Source organism: Marmota flaviventris, chromosome 2 (assembly GCF_047511675.1).
Source record: "Marmota flaviventris isolate mMarFla1 chromosome 2, mMarFla1.hap1, whole genome shotgun sequence".
In the NCBI taxonomy this organism is placed as follows: Eukaryota; Metazoa; Chordata; class Mammalia; order Rodentia; family Sciuridae; genus Marmota; species Marmota flaviventris.
The window spans coordinates 112,304,000-112,317,475 of NC_092499.1; the positions used below are offsets into that span (position 1 = coordinate 112,304,000).

The 13,476-nt window shown below is 37.5% G+C and overlaps 1 protein-coding gene across 4 annotated transcripts in view; it reads left to right on the forward strand.

Moving 5' to 3' along the window:
• The window catches only part of Dis3l (DIS3 like exosome 3'-5' exoribonuclease), a 38,661-nt gene extending 26,620 nt beyond the window's left edge, over positions 1 to 12,041 (forward strand). For 3 of the 4 annotated variants that reach the window (XM_027924112.2, XM_071608409.1, XM_027924130.2), the window contains 9 exons: positions 871 to 1,032; positions 2,898 to 3,145; positions 3,671 to 3,763; positions 6,533 to 7,066; positions 8,696 to 8,850; positions 8,951 to 9,129; positions 10,721 to 10,866; positions 11,452 to 11,626; positions 11,715 to 12,041. In XM_027924112.2, the coding sequence (XP_027779913.1) occupies positions 871 to 1,032; positions 2,898 to 3,145; positions 3,671 to 3,763; positions 6,533 to 7,066; positions 8,696 to 8,850; positions 8,951 to 9,129; positions 10,721 to 10,866; positions 11,452 to 11,626; positions 11,715 to 12,023 (2,001 nt within the window). In that variant the 3' untranslated portion in view covers positions 12,024 to 12,041. The remainder of the gene's footprint in view (positions 1 to 870; positions 1,033 to 2,897; positions 3,146 to 3,670; positions 3,764 to 6,532; positions 7,067 to 8,695; positions 8,851 to 8,950; positions 9,130 to 10,720; positions 10,867 to 11,451; positions 11,627 to 11,714) is intronic. The other variant, XM_027924126.2, reaches the window with a different exon arrangement.
• The last annotated feature ends 1,435 nt before the right edge of the window (positions 12,042 to 13,476 follow it).

Sequence of the window (13,476 nt, forward strand, 5' to 3'; positions counted from 1 at the left end):
TCACCTGATGTTTTGCAGTTTATGAGACACTAAGGCAGAATGTCCCCAGTCTGTAACCTGGACATTGTATCTTTACATCTGACAGCTTTTTGCAGACTCTCAGAGGTCAGTTGCAACTACACACATTCCATTTCCATAATTTCCTGGACTTGTTGGGTAGTGACGTTCCAATTTACACTGATATCTTCTTTCCTACCCAAGATCATCTTAAGACTTCAAAGAAATTAGAAGCCAGATGCAGTGGCACATGCCTGTAATCCCAGAAGTTCAGGAGGCTGAGACAGGAGGGTTGCGAGTGCAAAGCCAGCCTTAACAATTTAGTGAGGCCCTAAGCAATTCAGTGAGACCTTGTCTAAAATAAAATATAAAAAAGGGCTGGGGATGGGGCTTAGTGGTTAAGCGCCCCTGCATTCAATTCCTGCTACAAAAAAAAAAAAAAAAAAAAAAAGAAAGAAAGAAAGAAAAGAAAAAGAAATTAGAAAGTAATTCCCAAACACTTAAAATTGAGACTGCCATTTTAAAACTTAATTTAGACCATGCATAATTGGGTTTATCCCTGTGTTGCAAGTATTAACTAAAATGTATTACAACTGCTTTTCTTTAACAAACTAAAATTTCCAGCCCACTTATTTGATGTAGAGAGGTAATGCCTCCCTTCAAAGCAATGAGCCAAGCATTTGCAATGCCATCTGGCAATTCAATAAAACAGGAAGAATAAAAATAAATAAAATAAACCACCACACACCAGTATTGCAAATTTGCCCCTTTCTTTGGAACTGAGTGCTGTTTATCTCTTGTTTGCTTGATGTTTCTAATTGAACCACTTAACTCCTAGTGCTTGACTCATGTTTTATTTTTTCCTTTGTGCAGGACTTCAGGGTGGTTGTGCGCATCGATTCCTGGGAGTCAACATCTGTGTATCCAAATGGGCATTTTGTGCGTGTTTTAGGAAGAATCGGTGATCTGGAAGGGGAGATTGCAACCATCCTGGTGGAAAACAGTATTTCAGTTGTCCCTTTCTCAGAAGCTCAGGTCAGATTTCCCAGAGGCCTTTGATCTAGTAGCACACATTTTCCTTTTGCTTTTGTTGTTGTTTCATCATTAAGAAAGAAAAATCTTTATGCTATGTAACAACCCACTGTCTAAAGCCACAGAGTAATGAAAAAAATCTCACTCCACTTTATTTCATATTTGAACCAGACTGAAGTCTGCTTCAAGTGTAAAATTTGTTTCCTAGAGCCTCATAGTTCTAAAATTTTTACATTTTCCAACTGTGCTTAAAAATGACATGTCAATGTCCTGCAGTCAGTATACATCCATCCTCAACAACTGTAAATGTACTTGGTTATAGACCCATTGGACTCTACTCCCCTTCAGAGTTGTTCAACCAGAGGCTTCATAAAACTATGGGGAACAGACTCCTCTGATCCATACATCTCCAGCCCATGGGTCAAAAAAATCATGCTCATTTTGAAAAAGTTTTTGTAACCTTTACAGAAAAAAAAAAATCCAATGAACATAAAACATCAGCCATTTCCATCACTTTATGGTCTTTTAAAATCCCCATAAATCTTGTTTATTATTTTTGCATAGCCATATTCATTGAGTGCACTTATTTCTGTTCTGCTTCTTTCACTTAAAATTATGTCTATGTATTGATATAGCCTACTTATTTTTAGTAGTTATGACAAATTACTGCATATTGATGTACCCTAGTTTGCTTAAACATTCTTCAATTGTTGGGCATTTGGGCTGTTTAATTTTTCAGTAATATAAAAAATCCTACTTCAAACATTTTTATCAACATTGCCTTTTTTTTCCCTTTTGATCATTCCCTTGGAATGTAATCTTTAAAGTGAGATTACCAAGTCAAAGGGCATAAAAAATTCAAATAGCTTTCATTATGTATTGGCAGATTGTTTTTCAGAAAAAATTAGACCAGTTTGCATTACCATCAAGAGTGTATGGATATTCTTATTTTCATTAGAGTACTTGACAGGACAGGAGCTATAATAAGAAAATATTTTAGAATATTTTACATTATTAAATTTTTATGTTTAACATTAATTTCTGGAAATTATTTGTTGACTTGTTTGGCAGCAGAGAAAATGTTAGAATAAAATTTAAAGTGTGAATTAGACTTCACAAGACTAGAGTTCTCTCCCCTTTCAGCCTACTTAACTGCAAATTGATGGTTTAAACAGGTAATAAAGGAGAGAAAATGTCCTAGATTTGTCCTGTTTAAATAATCTTTAAGGAATAAGCTTTGTATTATTTGGGACATGTTGATTTTTTTCCAGGCTTGACTTGAAAAGCTCAAGGACAGCCAGGCATTTTGGTGCATATCTGTAATCCTGGCAACACAGGAGGCTGAAGCAGGAGGATCCCAAGTTCAAGGACAGCCTCCACAACTTAGGGAGACCTTGTCTCAAAATATAAAATAAAAAGGGCTGGGGATGTATTTCAATAAGTTTCAGTACTGGGTTCAATCCCTAGTACTGAAAAGAAAAAAAAAAAAAAGGCTTAATCTTCATTTAAATAGATGAATCATTTGGAAATGGATTACATTATTTGTACTCATAAGCTGCTAATTCATTTTGTGCTAGCCCGCATAACTGATGAGGCTGGTGGAAATTGTGGGACATTTCCTGTCAGATTGCAAAGGTCCTCAAGGGGGTCTTTCTTTCTGTTGACTCCTACTTTCCACACCCTCGCCCAGGGCCTGACACATCTGGGGCATCCATTAAATAATGATTGATCAAAAGAAGCAAAATAGGTTGATGCAGAAGGTAATTGGAAATTAATAAATTTCTACATGGTTACATTGAGAACGTAAGAGAGCTTTTTAATAGAAACTTGTGGTATATAAATTGCTGAATATTTGGCCTCTCATGTAGATGTGTGAGATGCCAGTAAACACACCAGAAAATCCTTGGAAGGTGAGTCCCGAAGAGGAACAAGAACGTAAAGACTTGAGGAAAACCCATCTTGTGTTCAGCATTGACCCGAAAGGTTGTGAAGATGTGGATGATACACTCTCAGTCAGAACCTTAAATAATGGCAACCTGGAACTTGGAGTCCACATTGCAGATGTAACACACTTTGTGGCTCCCAATTCTTACATTGATGTGGAAGCTAGAACAAGGTAAGATCAGCACCATGGTGTGTGTATGTGACTATTATTTTTTTTATCTGTGCTAATTTCAGATGTGCAAAGATTTAATGTTTGTACAATTCTGAAAAATCCCTTCCAAAAAAAGTTGTGGTCGTTCCCCCTTTAAATAGTAGCTTGGTCAATTTACCTTTCCTTTTTTAACCTTTTTACACCATGATTCCTACTAAATTGAAATGGGTTAAATTTTCATGTAGTAATATACCACTTTTATATAAACATTGGATCATTACACTCCAGTTTTTCTTATATGACCAAGATTTGTGTTGCTCTTTCTTTCTTACATCAGTGGAAGAATATTCAGCCCAAAGGAGAATCATTTAGAAAAGTAGGAACATGGGAATCATTTTATTATGCAGTCTGCTGCACTTTATGAAGAGCAGCAGCCTTGGGGAATCTGTACTGAGGTCTCAGCCATTTACCTCTCTGCAGCCTATGCTGTCAGCAGTTCTGTTTCTCCCAGCTGAAGGTCAGTCACTGCATATGTGTCATTCACAGGGCCACCACTTATTATTTAGCAGATCGTCGCTATGACATGCTGCCCTCTATCCTCAGTGCTGATTTGTGTTCCCTGCTGGGAGGTGTTGATAGGTGAGTTTATTATTTTTATCTTAAAAGTTTGTCTTGGCCCTTTGAGGTACCTGATGCTCTCTGCTCAGGCCTCTTTCCTCTTCCAAATATCTCTTACCACCCTCTCCCCTGTGGCCTGCTTTCCCTGTCTCCTCTAAACTCTGCTGTACACTTATTTTTAGGCAGCTTTATTTCTCCAGCCTTCCCTTCCCCTCTTTCTGTTCTTTTCCCTGTTAGCTTTTAAATTCAGCTAGTCTGGGAACAAATAGCTTTGTACACATGCATTCCCTGGTTGAAGCTGTTCTACATCAGAATAATGAATTTAGGTAGTTGTTCATTTATTATAGTTAAAGTTTGTTTATCTCTGAATAGGTAATAAAATCATATAATCCAAATTCACAGATTCCAAAAAATATTTAATGAAATGTTCTTTCCTATTGCTTTTTCTCAGTAAATGGGGACTGAATTCAGGGGCACTCAACCGCTGAGCCAAATCCCCAGCCCTATTTTGTATTTTATTTAGAGACAGGGTCTCACTGAGTTGCTGAGTGCCTCAATTTTGCTGAGGCTGTCTTTGAACTTATGATTTTCCTGCCTCAGCCTCCCGAGCTGTTGGGATTACAGTCGTGCGCCACCATACCTGGTGATAACCAGATTTTTCCTAGATTTAATATGTACACAAATATGATTTTTTTAACACAAAAAAAGCCAGCCTTAGCAATTTAGTGAGGTGCTAAGCAATTCAGTGAGACCCTGTCTCTAATAATAAATACAAAATGGGGCTGGGGATGTGGCTCGGTGGTCGAGTGCCCGAGTTCAATCCCTGGTACCAAAAAAAAAAAATTATCAAACTACTTTGAACACAAGTCACTTTGTGTTTTAAAAAATAGTGTATCTTAGGGCTGCGGTTGTGGATCAGCGGTAGAGCGCTCACCTAGCATGTGCGAGGCCCTGGGTTCGATCTGCAGCACCACATAAAAATAAATAAATATATTTTGTCCAACTAAAAAATAAATATTAAAAAAATAGTGTATCTTAAATTCTTAGAAATGGAATGTATCAAGGGTACATCATTTGTGTTTGGATCAATAAATTGACCTCAAGAATTTGCACCAATATATTCCTACCACTAAGGTATGCAAGTGTTTATTTCCCCACAGCCCTGCCAACACAGTGCATTGTATTTTTCTTTTAGGTAATTTGATATTTGAAAACAATTTTTTTTTTTTTTTGTACCAGGAATTGAACTCAGACATACTCAACCATTGAGCCACATCCCCCAACCCGATTTTGAATTTCATTTAGAGACAGAGTCTCACCAAATTGTTCAGCACCTTGCAGTTGCCAAAGCTGGCTTTGAACTTACTATTCTCCTGTCTCAGCCTCCTTGGCCGCTGGGATTACAGGTGTGTGCTACTGTGTCCGTCTTAAGAAATTTTTTGTAGTTGTAGAGGGATAGAAATGCCTTTGTTTTATTTTTATGTGGTGCTAAGGATCGAACCCAGTGTCTCATGAATACCTGGCAAGTGTTCTGCCACTGAGCTATAGTCCCAGCCTGAAGAATGGTATCTTACAGTAGTTTTATTTTTTTTTTTAATTTTTTAAATTTTTTTTTTGAGAGAATTTTAAATATTTATTTATTTTTTAGTTTTTTCGGCGGACACAACATCTTTGTTTGTATGTGGTGCTGAGGATCGAACCCTGGCCGCACGCATGGCAGGCAAGCACGCTACCACTTGAGCCACATCCCCAGCCCACAGTAGTTTTAATTTGTATTTTTCCTACTATGAGGAAAGTTAAACATTCTTATGTTTCACAATCATTTGTGTATCCTTTTCTGTGGGATTCTTATTCCTTTCCCATTTTCAGTTTGGTTGTGTGATCCATTACTGACTTGAGAACTCTTTAGATATGGGTAAATTAGTCTTTTTTTTTTCCAAATACAAATTGTATATACATACATAAACACATTTTAGCAGTACTGGGGATCAAACCCAGGGCCTCACTGTATGCTAGGCAAGAGTTCTAGCATTGAGCTACATCCCTAGTCCTTTTAAAATTTTGAGACAGATCTTGCTAAGTTGCCCAAGCTGGCCTTAAATTTGTGATCCTCCTGCCTCTGCCACCCCAGATACTGGGATTATAGGTATGGGCTACCACACCAACTAGTTTTTAAATGAAGTGTTTTGGTACCAGGGATTGAATCTAGGGGTGTTTAACCACTGAGCCACAACCATAAACCTTTTTATTTTTTGAGACAAAGTCTTACTAAGCTGCTGAGGCTGGTCTGAATTGTGATCCTCCTGCCTCAGCCTTCCTGGTCACTGGAATTATAGGCGTGCACCACCACACCCAGGAAACAACGTGTTTTGATGGCAAAATGGTTCTTTGCTGAATGAACATTTGCTAAATTAAGCTGTCATCAAGACTGGTATCTTAGCTTACTGTCATCCTGTAGAATCTAAAAGGCTTTGCTGTATTATCCCGGGAAGCTAAATAGACTCTTCTATCAGTGCCATTATATTCTAGTCAAAATGGAGACCTGTAAAGTAGATTATGTATTGTTACATATAAACTCATTTCAGATTTTTTTCAGAACTTAGAACCTATCTAGCATCATTGATTAAAGTTAAAATACATTTTGATTTATTATTAGTGTGGTTGGATTGAATAATTGGACCAAAAACCTGTAGTGATATAATTTCTTTCAAGTTACTTTTAGGGTCAAGTTCTGTTTGCTTCAAAAATAAGAGCTGAATAGTGATGTTGTCAATGTTACTGGTTTTGTAGGTATGCTGTAAGTGTCATGTGGGAATTGGATGAAACCTCTTATGAAATTAAGAAAGTGTGGTATGGCAGGACCATTATTCGATCAGCTTATAAACTCTTCTATGAAGCAGCCCAGGAACTACTGGATGGAAACTTCAGCATTGTTGATGATATTCCAGAACTTAAAGACTTGGATGAGAAGAGCAGACAAGCCAAACTGGAGGAATTAGTGTGGGCAATTGGAAAGTTGACTGATATAGCTCGCCATATCCGAGCTAAACGAGACTGTTGTGGTGCCCTGGAACTGGAAGGGGTAGAGGTTCGAGTGCAACTCGATGAAAAAAAGAATATTCATGACCTCATCCCCAAGCAACCCCTGGAGGTCCATGAGACAGTGGCTGAATGCATGATCCTGGCTAACCACTGGGTAGCCAAGAAGATCTGGGAGAACTTCCCTCATCAAGCCTTGTTGCGCCAACATCCTTCTCCACACCAGGAGTTTTTTTCTGAGCTCCGGGAATGTGCTAAAGCAAAAGGCTTCTTCATTGATACACGGTATTCCTCCTTTGAGGCAGGCAGATGAATGGCAGGAAGTACTGTACATTGGCAGATCTTTATTTTTGCCATGTTGGGGATCAGACCCAGAGTCCTCCACATCTAGGCAAGCACTCTATCAAGCTATGTCCCCAGCCCTTTTTATTTTATTTTTTCAAATAATGTTCACTAAGTTGCCAGGGCTGGCTTTCAAACTTGGAATCCTCCTTCCTCAGCCACTCAGACAGCTGGGATTGCAGGAAGACACCACAGTCCCTGGCTAGTTTAACTATTTATATACATCTGTATTTCCTGGTTTGTTTATTTAGTTTTATGTGGTGCTGGGGATCAAACCCAGGCCTCACACATGCTAGGCAAGTGCTCTACCACTGAGTTACAACCCAGCCCTACTTGTTGGGTTTTAAAAAATTATTTTGAGCCAGGCGTGGTGGTACATGTGTGTAATCCCAGTGGCTTGGGAGTCTAAGTCAGGAGGATTGTGAGTTCAAAGCCACCAAAACAACTTAGCGAGGCCCTAAGCAACTCTGTAAGACCCTGTCTCTAATTAAAATTAAAAGGGGTAGAGATGTAGCTCAGTAGTTGAGAGCATATTTAAAAAGAAAGGCTGCCAGGCATAGGCAACTCAGGAGGTTAAGCCAGGGGGACTTCAAGTTTGGGGCTAGACTCAGCAAGATCCTGTCTCAAAATAAAAAAATGAAAAAAGGGCTGGAAATGTTATCTCAATGGTACATTGCTTCTGGGCTCAATCTCCAGTACCCACAAAAAAAAAAAAAATTGATCTGTATTGGATTTTTTAAATTAAGTATTTTAAGAATTTAACTTGGGGGGCTGGGACTGGGGCTCAGTGTGGTACAGCACTCGCCTAGCACATGTGAGGCCCTGCGTTTGATCCTTAGCACCACATAAAAATAAATAAAATAAAGGTATTGTGTCCAACTACAACTAAAAAATAAAAATATTAAAAAAGAATTCAACTTTGGCCAGATGCAGTAGCACATGCCTGTAATCCTAGTGAGGCAAAGGCAGGAGGATCACGAGTTCAAAGCCCGGCCTCAGCAAAAGTGAGGCACTAGCAACTCAGTGAGACCTTGTCTCTAAATAAAATACAAAATAGGGCTGGGGAATGTGGCTCAGTGGTCAAGTGCCCTCGAGTTCAATTCCTGTACCCCCCCACAAAAAAAGAATTCAACTTGGGGGTCTGGGGCTGTAGCTTAGTGGTAAGCATTTGCCCAGCATGTGTGAGGCACTGGGTTCGATCCTCAGCACCCCATAAAAATAAATAAAATAAAGGTCCATCTACAACTTAAAAACAACATTAAAAAAAATAAAGAATTCAACTTGGTAAGAATTTAACCACCTGCTATTTACAAGAATTAACTCAACCTAGTATTATTCAGGACAATGCTTTACTAAAGAAATTTATTTAATCTGTGACATTCTTCTTTTGTTTAAATCCTAAAAGCAAACTAGATTTCTGTAATTAAAAAGAGTTGCTTCTGAAATGTGTCCAAAAAAAATTTAACTGCTGGCAGATAAAGGTAATCAGACCAAAAAGCAAACGGTTCCCCATAAACCCTTACTTCTAACTTAACTTTGGGACTACATAAAGGTTTTTCTGTTCTTTATTAGGTCCAATAAAACACTGGCTGATTCTCTGGATAATGCTAATGACCCCAATGATCCTATTGTAAACAGACTGCTACGCTCTATGGCTACGCAGGCTATGTCTAATGCACTGTATTTCTCTACTGGATCATGTGCGGAGGAAGAGTTCCATCATTATGGTGAATGATAAAATTTTCTTCTGTGTGACTGTAACCTTCAGCAATTTGTTTAAAAAGCACAGACATTTTTTAATTCTGATGTTTTGGTTTCTTTCTGAAGGTCTCGCGTTAGATAAATATACTCATTTTACTTCTCCAATAAGAAGATATTCAGATATTATAGTACACAGACTGTTGATGGCAGCCATTTCAAAAGATAAGAAAATGGAAATGAAAGAAAACCTACTCAGCAACAAGGATCTTGAGGAATTGTGCAGACATATCAACAACAGAAACCGAGTAAGAAGACATTTTACAATTCTTTTACCATCATCTCTTTATTTTTTTGTTTTTTTAAATTTATTTGTATGTGGTACCGGGGATCAAACCCAGTGCCTCATGCATTCTAGGCAAGCGCGCTACTACTGAGCTTTATTATAGAATGGAATACCATACACATTAACAAATTCTAGAATTATTCTAACAATACTCTTAATATATTTGCAAGTATTCTTAGATAACATGTGGATTTGGGAGTTTTTTTTTTTTTTTTTTAAATGACAAAGTCTCACTATGTTGCCCAAGTTAGTCTCAAACTTTGTCTCAAATGATCCTCTGGCCTCAGCCTTCCTAGAAGCTGGGACTATAGGAACACATCAGCATGGTTGTCTTGAATTTCCAAATTTGATGATAGTTTAGATGTTCTTCCCAAAAGGCAGGAATATAAAGGTTCAAACAACACATAAAGATAGGAAGACAAAAAATTCACCTAACCCCTTGCCACTCAACTCTAGACAGCGCTAACATTTTCATTTATAAAATATACAATGTGCTGTTTTAAATTTTTTCATTTATATAACCTATAATTGATAGCATATCATGTTGCTATAACTATTATAATTATTTTCGAAGCTACTTGTTATTCTATTTCATATTATTACTAGTAGTTATAAGATTGTAAAGTATAGAACTAAACCATTGGGTGATGCAGAATATTACAAAGTAACTAAATGTTTAAGATAATATTCTGTATCCAATGTTTGTGTTCTCTATTGTACAATACTGTAGCCATTGGCCACAGTGATTATTTAAATTATTTCGAATTAAAAATTCAGTTCACTTGTGGTTAGCAGCCACCTATTAGTAACAGATACAGAACATTTCCATCATTACAGAAAGTTTTGTTTATAACCATCCTAGTGCATACATTGTTATGGATTTTTCAGATTATTGCCTGGGTAAATCCTAGAAAGGGAATTACTGAGTCAAAAGGTATACAGAAATAAAATGTTGATGCATATTACTAAATTGCTCAGTAATAGTAGGGCTAATTTACATTTCCACCAAAGAGACACTGGCAGCCCAGCCTTTAAAAAGACAGGACATATATATATAATACTTTTTCTGTGCTCTAAGGACATATCCCAAATTTGCCAGCCTCTACTTCAATGAACTAAAAACAAGTTTTATTTTTATAAAATAATCTATTTTCTATGACTTTTTTGATGGGATAATACTGGATATACTAAGTTCTCAAAAAATTGATTTGATTCATAATAGAAAACAGTTTTTATATTAATAATAGTTAGACATCTTCTAACCTTTTTAAAGACATATTTTCTGTAGAAATGTGAATTTCAGGGCTGGGGATGTGGCTCTAGCGATAGCACGCTCGCCTGGCATGCGTGCGGCCCGGGTTCAATCCTCAGCACCACATACAAAGATGTTCTGTCTGCAGATAACTAAAAACTAAATATTAAAAATTCTCTCTTTAAAAAAAAAAAAACTGGAAAATACTTTAAAAAAAAAAAAGAAAGAAATGTGAATTTTAGGTTTCTTCTGGGACTCTCAGGAAGGTCTGTTATAATGCTCGAGGTTGTGCTTCTTCCAGGCAGCACAGCATTCTCAGAAGCAGTCTACTGAGCTCTTCCAGTGCATGTACTTTAAAGACAAGGACCCTGAAACTGAGGAGCGATGCATATCTGATGGAGTTATTTACTCAATTAGAACAAATGGTGTGCTTGTATTTATACCGAGGTATGTCACATCCAATGCAATAGGTAATAAGAAATCAGAATTAAACTAAAAATGTAGAACCAAAACAGTACATTAGATATAATTTACTAAAATATTTATTTAGGGCTAGGGACATAGCTCAGTGGTAGAGTGCTTACGTAGCATGCACAATGCCCTAGGTTTGACCCCACAGACTGCAAAAAATAAAAATATTAAGCAACTATTTATAAAGTTACTATAGATACAAAACGGGGGCAACTGGCCATTTTAGTGTCACCTGGGACCCTGGGCCCCCTTCCTGGGACAGAAGGGCTTGGGCCGGGCCAGCATCCACCTACCTCTTTGGGGCATCCTCTCACCCGTGAGACCCTTTCCTGAGAGGTTGGTCCCTAGGATACTCCCGAGTACATATGTATGTCCATCTATATCTATTTTAGGATCTTACGTAGCTAAATATTTTGTGTTCTCATTTGCTATATAAAAATAAATAAACCATGGGAAAAGTGGTATTTTTAATCAAGAAGAAAAACTAGCATCCTAGATAAACATACAATATCTATATACTAAGTACATTATCTCTGAATTTTTATTCTGGCCCTGATTCAGGTTTGGGATTAAAGGTGCTGCTTATCTAAAAAATAAAGATGGTTTAGTGATCTCATGTGGTCCAGATAGTCGTTCCGAATGGAAACCAGGATCTCTTCAACGATTTCAAAACAAAATAATCTCTACCACAACAGCAGGGCAATCTGTTACATTCCATTTGTTTGACCATGTGACAGTAAGTCTATATTTACATTAAGTATTATTTTCATTGTAAATAACAAAGAATTTGATTTAGTAATATGTATTTTTTTCCTCCATGATAGGTAAGAATATCTGTACAAGCCTTGCGTTGCCATTCTGATACAATCAGGCTTGAAATAATAAGCAACAAACCATACATGATACCAAACACAGAACTTTTTCATCAGAGTTCTCTCTTGCTGAAGAGTGAATTAGTGAAAGAAGTGACCAGATCTATGGAAGAAGCTCAGCTTGCCCAAGAAGTCAAAGTAAACATCATTCAGGAAGAATATCAAGAATACTGCCAAACAAAGGGGCAAAGTCTATACACACTTCTAGAGGAGATAAGGGACCTAGCTCTCCTAGATGTTTCAAGCAATTACAGGACATAAAATATTCTTTGAACTTTATCTTATGTGTTTTAACATTCTTTCAAACTTCTAATTTGGTGTTACTCAGGAATACAGTTGCTCAAGATTGGAGAGGTATTTCATATATGTATAAAATATTCTTTCATAATTCACTGAAGTTGTTAAAAAGTAAAACTAGATTACTAAGTAAACTGATTTTTCAGCTAGGATGGCGGTGCAAAGCAGGTTGCTAGCCTAATTTTCATAAACTTAGACTTAATTTTTAGTTATCTTGTCTCAAATCAATTCTTACCAAAAAAAAAAAAAAAAAGGTCTTATTGAAAAAAATAATTGCCTCATTGGGACAAAAGTGCCAGTGACATAGTCCCTTCTAACATCTATCAAATAACTTTTCAATCACTTTCAGGGAAGACCCAGTCCTGTCCACCTATCCACTTTAAAACTCCTCTACTTCAAACTTTCCCAGTTGTCCCAGCACCAGATGGGGATAGGGCATAGAGAGGGCAGTGGGATACATAGCAAACTATTATCGCAAATCTCCTTTCCCACACCACCCCCCATTTTGTTGTGTATTCCTCTGATAATGAGGTATGTTGGATTCCACTTGTTGGAAACTTGTTAATGCCAGTAAATCCATCATCGGAAAAACAACCCCCCCTCTCCCAATCCCCTCCTCATCTAGATCATGATTATGGACAGAGGCTTGAACAGGGACTCCTGGGAAGCAGTTTCTCTAGGCATCAATGGCAACTCCATCATCTAGCTGACTGCTTATTGGCAACAATAAACCATGATCCTCTTGATACACATGCCTCCTGGCCCATCACTAATGGCAATTTGTATCAAGCACACAACCCATACGTTGTTCTTGTGCTTAACTTCCTGGATTTTCAATCAAACCATCTTTGTCACTTCCTCTCTCTATCTGAAGTCAGAAAGCCTGAAAAGCTCTGTGAAGATGTCCATCTATCCTGGCTTTATGGATGGAAGCAAATGTAGCACCATCACTCCACTCTTTCCCTAAGAGGTAAGAGCATTTCTTTATAAATACTTATAACATTTATGTTTTTATAAATATTTATAATCTTTCTCATAAGGGGGGAAAAAACTTCCTAAAAACTGGCTTAGTTCTTTCCCTCCTCTCCATAGGAATCTCCTACCAAGAACCAGATCTTCTTTAAACTTGTTGTCAACATGATCCTTTCCCATCTCTAATTAACCTCTCTATCAACCTGATAAAGCAGGCAAGGAGAACTCTAATCAGGTCCTTTCTCCATCTGGTCCCAACACTTATAGCTTCATAGTCATCAGTCCCAAATCTTCCTTATTTCCTAAATCTTTATCTCTGTGTCATTGTACAATGTTCTTCCCAATACTTGGACCCAACTGAAAGGTCAATCTGTTGAATTCACTTATGAATCATCCCTCAGTCTGTGTTACTCATAATATTGGGCAAATTTCCTCCCAACTATTC